This window comes from Nicotiana tabacum, chromosome 19, assembly GCF_000715075.1.
Source record: "Nicotiana tabacum cultivar K326 chromosome 19, ASM71507v2, whole genome shotgun sequence".
Taxonomy (NCBI): Eukaryota; Viridiplantae; Streptophyta; class Magnoliopsida; order Solanales; family Solanaceae; genus Nicotiana; species Nicotiana tabacum.
This window is the reverse complement of record NC_134098.1, coordinates 86,484,007-86,491,485: the sequence shown is the minus strand read 5'-3', so window position 1 is coordinate 86,491,485 and position 7,479 is coordinate 86,484,007. Positions and strand designations below refer to the sequence as shown.

Sequence of the window (7,479 nt, the reverse complement as noted above, 5' to 3'; positions counted from 1 at the left end):
CTAACTTTGGAGTATCAAATATTTTGGAAGTTACTTGTGTTCACTAAGATTGGCTTCGAATATATTGTGTTCGTCGTCATGAAATTACACGTGCTGGTGTAGGCGTAGATGACCACTTTGTGGTACAGACTACGGCAGAGTGCTCTCCCTCGAGAGGGTACTATTTTGTGCTATTATTAGTAAGGCTGAGTTGATTCGTACGCACTACGATGAGACGACCTAGGCAAGTAGGGTATATGATACTTGCCGCTAGGTACATAACCTGATTGACCTTCTTGTGTCGATGATAGTATAGTACTCCCAGTGAAAGGTAAGGATGATTTTCTTATGTTTAGACCTAAAGAGCCGAAAGTGATTTCAATGTTAAAGCAAATCGAATGATTTTGTATGATTTTATTCAAAATCTTGGATTGATATAAATATTTTAAAAGTTTATAATGTGGGTTATATTTCACTTATCTTTTATTTAAAATGATAAAGATCATAAATTGATAAAAAAAAAATATCGTTTTATATCAAATATTTGTGCATTGTTTTTATAAAGTTTGTTCCAAGAACTTAAGTTAGAGAGAGTCTATGACACTTATTGAGCATCATCGTGGTGTGCTCAGCCCTTAAGGGCCCCTATTCAGGGTCCCGCTTTTTTTGCATGTTTCAGGATAAGGTACGACACGTGATGTGTAGACATGGCTAGGATGACTCTCTTTTCGAGGTATGATGAAGCACCACTTTTATTTTGTTGTACTATGGTAGCTATCATGTTATTTTTTTATTGTAAAAATTATTCCAAGTGTTTGTTCTATTCTTTGGTATAGAGGCTCCATAGATAGTTGTGTTGGATTGTAAAAAAATAGGGTTGTGGACGTCTTGCATAAACAAATAATTATTTAATTTGATTATATCATTTTTATGAAAAGTTTCATGTATGATTTTGGAAATAAAAAAATAAAATTGTGACTTGATTTGAAAATGTACAAGATTTCCAATTGGCTTCCGCAATTATATTTGGTTTTAACATATGGGTTGGTTAACTCGGATCAGGTAGTATGCCGGATGCCGGTCACGTGGATTTGAGTCGTGACAAAAATAGTAATTCATCTGCCATTTGGTACTAACATGGAAATAAGACTAATTTTAACTATTAATAGTTTGTTGGTCAAGTTTCTAAAATCAGCTTATTTTGAAATGTGATATTCTAAAAATTACTTTTCAAAAAAGCATTTCTAGATAAAATAGTTTGTGTTTGACTAATTAATTTGAAAAATACTTTTCAGCAACAATTAGTGTTTGACCAAGCTTTTAAAAGTATTTCTAAGGGCTCGTTTGGTATGAGTGATAAGGAATAATTAATTTCGAGACTAAATGTAAGAAGATTTTATCCCATGTTAGGTTGGGAGAAAAGTGCGGTATAATTAATCCCGAGATTGTAGTATTTTTTTTGTCCCCTAGGAAAGGTGGAATAACTAATCCCGGGATAACTAGTCCCGGGATAATTAATCCTGGGATAACTTCTTTCCAAAGAAATGACCCCTAATTGTATTTTTCTCAAATGTATTTTTATAAAGTGCTTCTGGGAGAAATTATTTTTTTCAGCTTCTTAAAAAAGTATTTCTGCTTCTATTCAAAAGCACTACCTTTTTTTTAAATCTTGGTCAAACACCTTAACTTTGGAAAAATGATATTTTTAAAAAGAAAAAAAAAATACTTTTGACCGAAAAGTAACTTGGCCAAACAGGGTATGAGTTTGTGCAAAAAAAAACACTCTGGATCATTAGCGAATTTTAGTCCAGTCCACAATCGACTGTCCCAAATAACCTTTCATTGAGAATTTTATATTGCTTGTATTACTCAATTTTGATCGATCCGTGACTTTAGATAGGATCTGTAGATGAGAAAACAGTTTATCAAAAGAGTTGACTTGATAATCATGTTGAATTTCGTAATCATCTATATAAGTAAATTGCTTATAACGAAATAATTTTATTTAGACAAATTTTCATAATTGTTTACTTTGTATCTATATTATGTCAGCCAACAGCAGAAAAACCAAAATCGAAGTAAATTTAAAGTTTATAAATGCTGAGTTACAAGAAGGTGCTATACTTGTAACCAAAAGATCAAATTCTAATAAAGCTATTTTTTATTTCATATTGAACTTGAAGGGGACTTCACGTCATACTTAACCAAAAGGTTAAAACTCTTATACAGCTATTTTCTTTTCTTTTAATTGAAAAACTCAGGGAGTAAGTGTTATAATAATAATAATAATAATAATAATAATAATAATAATAATAATAATAATAATAATTTAGACGCAGCTAGTTAAAATGCCCAAGAAAATTAAAAATTAGCTAAAGGCACCAATAGCAAATGAAAAAGGAAGGAAGAAAGAAGCTTCCCATGTTTTTATAAACTTCCATCAATAGTATGACCAAACCAATTTCTCAAACATGAAAGGCAGTTGTAAGGTTGTCCAAAATAAATAAAAATTATGGAAACGCACAAAAATTCCGTGTGTCCCGTCAATAATCACGGATATACCGAAGTTTCCAGCCTAAATCAAAAATAAAATAGAAGCAAATGTACGAATACAATCAACGCGGTGCAGGACTAGAAATTAAAAAGAATGAAATTTAAAAAAAAAAAGTTGCCTGCCTTTTTTTTAATTGATAATAACGTGTTAAGACAATAAGATTACAAAAGCAATATATAATATTTGTCACCAAAGACTATAACCATGCGGAAATTGCACCTATCTCCTGTTTTATGATTTCTCTTCAGTTCATACTTAAGTAATAAGAATTTTTAATGCGTAAATTGGAAGTTTAATCAGAAGAAGTAATTACCCCGGGAATTATTATGTGCTCACGTCCTCATAGGTACGGCTCACATACATTAAGAAGTTTGAGAGTATATATGATGTCCCATTTAACCTAATCTTTTGGTTATAAAAATTAAAAAGACTTATTTACCAGAATATATATGACCTAAGAATTTAATTTGTCTAATTAACTTTAGTCAAGTCTAACATATATATAATCTCAAGATGGAACTATTGAGACGTTGGGTCCCACCAGCACAAAATAACAAGTGGAAATATTGGGTCAAGTTTTACAACTATAGACCAGCTCTCTTTTTTAGTTTCTTATACTCATTCATACTTTGTCTATGGCAATACACCAAGATTTATGGCGCTTCCAAACCATGAGTCTCGGATGCGTGTTTTTCATTCTGTTATTAATTGATTAATAATAATTAAACCATACTTAACGACGACGCTTCTTTGCTTTTTCCTAATTCCCACTTCCATCTATATATATATATATAACTCTTTCGCAACTCATCTGCGCATTTCACAGTCCGTAAACCTGTATTCATATTTCCAATATATGCCTATATTTTATGCACACGTCAACTATCATCTTCATTAGATACTACGTACAAATTACTATTATTACTTTGTGTTGCAATTAGTTAAATACGTTGTTCCTTATTAATTAAGAGACCGAACAGAATGAGGTTGCTACATCGGGGAAATGGAATTGCCCTTGTGTTTCTGTACATGGCGGTATATAAAATAGTTGCTGAGGATCCATACAGATACTTCGACTGGAGAATCAGCTATGGCGACATATATCCTCTCGGTGTTCGCCAACAGGTACTTATACAATATTTTGGTGTATGTCTTTTGGTTTACTTCAATAGTAAACAAAAATAATCACACTGTAAAACTGACCCCCACAAGTCATACAGTTTCAGATTGGTAATATAAGAAAACTTAATATATCTTAATACCATTTTTTTCATTTTTTGGCTTCACTAAGTTCCGCATTTCCTACCGGAATAACTTATGCGGAAATTTGAATAGTATAATTATATATTTTATATAAAACAAAATATGGATGGAATAACTATAAATGTTTAGCAATACATAAAAAGAATGACTAAAGAAAAAAGGAGAGTCATTTTTCAGTTGTGTTGCATTATCTTCATTTTTTTTAAGACTCTTGAAACCTTAAACTACGTACGACTAGCGTAAGGCACGTTTGAATTTGTCTCTGTTGTTTGTCAAAATTGTAATGATAACAAGATGGATGGTGAACAGGGAATTCTGATAAATGGACAATTTCCGGGTCCTGATATATACAGTGTTACCAATGACAACCTTATCATCAACGTCCATAATGATTTGCCTGACCCATTTCTTCTCACTTGGTATGTGCTTCACTTTCTAATTAATTTCATTTTACTAGAATGTACAACTTTTTTTATGCTATCAATTTTTGATGATCTCTAATAACAAATAATTATTTATAGTAATTCTAATTTGATTACCTCAAAATGCAACAAATAATTTTAACACATTTGTTCCCTGTTGCATGCATTTACTAAACTGATGTAACGTCTCTTTGGCACGTTCTAATAAAGTGTATATCGCGTGCCCGGTAAAGTCTATAGTTTCCTTTCTTTAATTAACTCTATCTTTATTACACAATCGTTAGAAGTTTTCACTTTTTGCACCATGAAATAGACTTTTCTTTTTCATGAATGACCCACTTGACAATTCCTCTTGTGTAACTAATCAATGAAACATATAAATCACTCATTGAGTTAAGTGGTTTGTTAGAAATTTAGTCCAGGACGAAACGCCAGAAGCATAAATGACGAAACTAAAGAACCACCTTTTTATCTGTCCATATCACGATTTTCCTTCTAGTATAAGTTAATAAATCCTCTTCTTCTGGGCTTACTGTTGTGGCTTTAATTTATTTCCATTCTCTTTCAACTCCCTTCGGCCTTCACCTGAAAAATTTAAGTATTCTGGAGCAGCTGAGACTTTGATCTAGTCATATCAGCAAAATAGACGATCGAAAAACATCTTTGATGAGTTGAAACAATACTATACTATTAATTATCAAAATAAAACATAGAATGCAATCAACTTTATTGTTTAATTTGGCAGTAACAGTACTGTAATATGTTAACTAGTGTGTAATTTACTGGAAATTTACAATGCAGGAACGGGCTCCAACAAAGGAAAAATTCGTTTGAAGACGGTGTATATGGAACAACATGTCCCATCCCTCCTGGAAAAAATTTCACGTACATAATGCAAGTGAAAGATCAAATAGGAAGTTTCTTCTATTTTCCATCTCTTAAATTCCATAAAGCCGCTGGTGGATTTGGAGGAATTAGGATTCTCAGTAGGCCAAGAATTCCAGTCCCTTTCCTTGAACCTGCTGGAGATTTCACCATTCTTATTGGAGATTGGTACAAAACTGATCACAAGGTATTCCAACACTATTTAATTAATTTCACTTGACCCGTTTCAGCCCAAAACTTGATAGATCATTTCGGGTTCAAGTCAACAAACTAGTAACAACGTCACCAGTTTAAATTTGGACTAATTTGGCGGGTTACTATAAAATGACTTTATTTTGTATTTTCAGGCATTACAAACAGTTTTAGACCGTGGAAAGATGCTTAAATTCCCAAATGGTATTCAGATTAATGGCCTTGGTCCTGATGGTGCAAAATTCACTGTTGAACCAGGTATGCCGATAAACAAAATGGATTGTTTCGTCTTCTAGAACCATTTGTTAACTTTCACGTGTAGAATAATGAGCTGAAATGGGTGATAATTTTCCAGGAAAAACATACAGGTTAAGAATATCCAACGTGGGACTTCAAAATACACTGAACTTACGAATTCAGGGACACAAAATGAAGTTGATTGAAGTTGAGGGAACTCACACAATACAAACCACATTGTCTTCTCTTGATGTGCATGTTGGTCAGTCCTACTCAGTGTTGGTCACTGCAGATCAGCCTGCTCAAGACTACTACATTGCTGTTTCCAGCCGCTTCACTACTCAAATTCTCAATTCCACCGCCATTCTTCACTACAGCAACTCCCAAAAAACGGTTTCTGGACCACCTCCTCCAGGACCGACCACTGACATTTCTTGGTCCCTAAATCAGGCTCGTTCTATTAGGTACTCCCTCCCTCCAGTTCATTTTATTGAAGCTATTTGACTATATACGAAATTTAAGTAAGAAAAAAAGACTTTTGGAACTTGTGGTCTTAAACATGTCAGGATACTTTGTGGCTATAAAATCATGTCACTCTGGAACAACCTTAATTTATTTTAAGAGAATGCATGTAATTGGTTTATTCTTGTTCTTGAATTGAAGGGGCATTGTGAAACTGAATCTTTCTATGATTTACAGGACTAATCTTACAGCCAGTGGACCAAGACCAAACCCGCAAGGCTCCTACCATTATGGTCAGATAAATGTCAGTAGAACAATAAGACTAGCAAATTCTGCTGGTTTAGTTGATAAAAAACAGAGATATGCAGTTAATGGAGTATCTTTCATCCCTGCTGATACGCCGCTTAAGCTAGCAGACTATTATAATATCAAAGGAGTATTCGAAGTAGGAAGCATCCCTGATCAGCCTACAGGTCGACACATACACCTTAACACAGCAGTTATGGGAGCAGACTACAGATCATTTGTGGAGATTGTTTTTGAGAATAGAGAGAACATTATGCAAAGCTGGCATCTTGATGGTTACTCTTTCTTTGTCGTCGGGTAATTACACCTTAACATCTCATTCTACATATCCATAGAAATCACATGCATTCAGTACTTAATTGAACAATGAAATATTGTTATTTTTACAGAATGGATGAAGGTAGATGGAGTCATGCAAGTAAAAATCAGTACAACCTTATAGACGCAGTTTCACGTTGTACCACACAGGTTAGAATTAAATGATGAATTTATTACTCAATATTTTTATGTTTCACAGTACCATTTTGCTAACTTTTGAATTAGAGGTATAAATGTGACGCCTTGTGAATTGGCTTTGACAGGTTTATCCAAGATCATGGACTGCAATATATATACCCCTGGATAATGTAGGAATGTGGAACCTGAGGACTCAATTCTGGGCAAGGCAGTATCTTGGCCAACAATTTTATTTGCGAGTTTATACACCAGTTCAATCATTCCGCGACGAATATCCTATCCCAAAGAATGCTTTGCACTGTGGCAGGGCCAGGGGTAGAGCCATAAGAGCATTATAGTTCTCTCAAAAGAAAATATAAAAAATAACCTCATGTCATCTTTATATGCTGCTAATCATTTTTCACTTGCAATTATTTTACTAATCCAACCCCCCATTATTTCCACTGTAATTCGCATTATCAATTATTAGGCATGTACTTAGCTTTGGCGTTTGTAATCTGTCACTAATTATGTATAAAATGTGGTTTGAAGCACCCCAATTACTAGTAACAAGTCTCAGAGAGTTTATACATGTTGTTTTCCCTGTTAAGAAGCCAAGATTGATCCATTCTGGGGGCATGGGGGTCACTGTCACAAATATAATTACTCCATCGATAACTTCATCAGACCAAAATAGTAACCATCTCCAATACAGAATGGAAGTTAAGGCCAATAATAAGGAAC

The 7,479-nt window shown here is 33.6% G+C and overlaps 1 protein-coding gene across 1 annotated transcript; it reads left to right on the top strand.

The window, feature by feature from the left end:
- The first annotated feature begins 3,334 nt into the window (after positions 1 to 3,334).
- On the top strand, positions 3,335 to 7,305 carry LOC107812409 (L-ascorbate oxidase homolog). The gene is made up of 8 exons (XM_016637504.2): positions 3,335 to 3,658; positions 4,106 to 4,215; positions 5,020 to 5,290; positions 5,451 to 5,553; positions 5,651 to 5,996; positions 6,232 to 6,597; positions 6,690 to 6,768; positions 6,882 to 7,305. The coding sequence occupies exons 1-8, from the start codon at positions 3,515 to 3,517 to the stop codon at positions 7,092 to 7,094; spliced, it is 1,632 nt and encodes a 543-aa protein (XP_016492990.2). The 5' UTR covers positions 3,335 to 3,514; the 3' UTR covers positions 7,095 to 7,305.
- Positions 7,306 to 7,479: the final 174 nt, after the last annotated feature.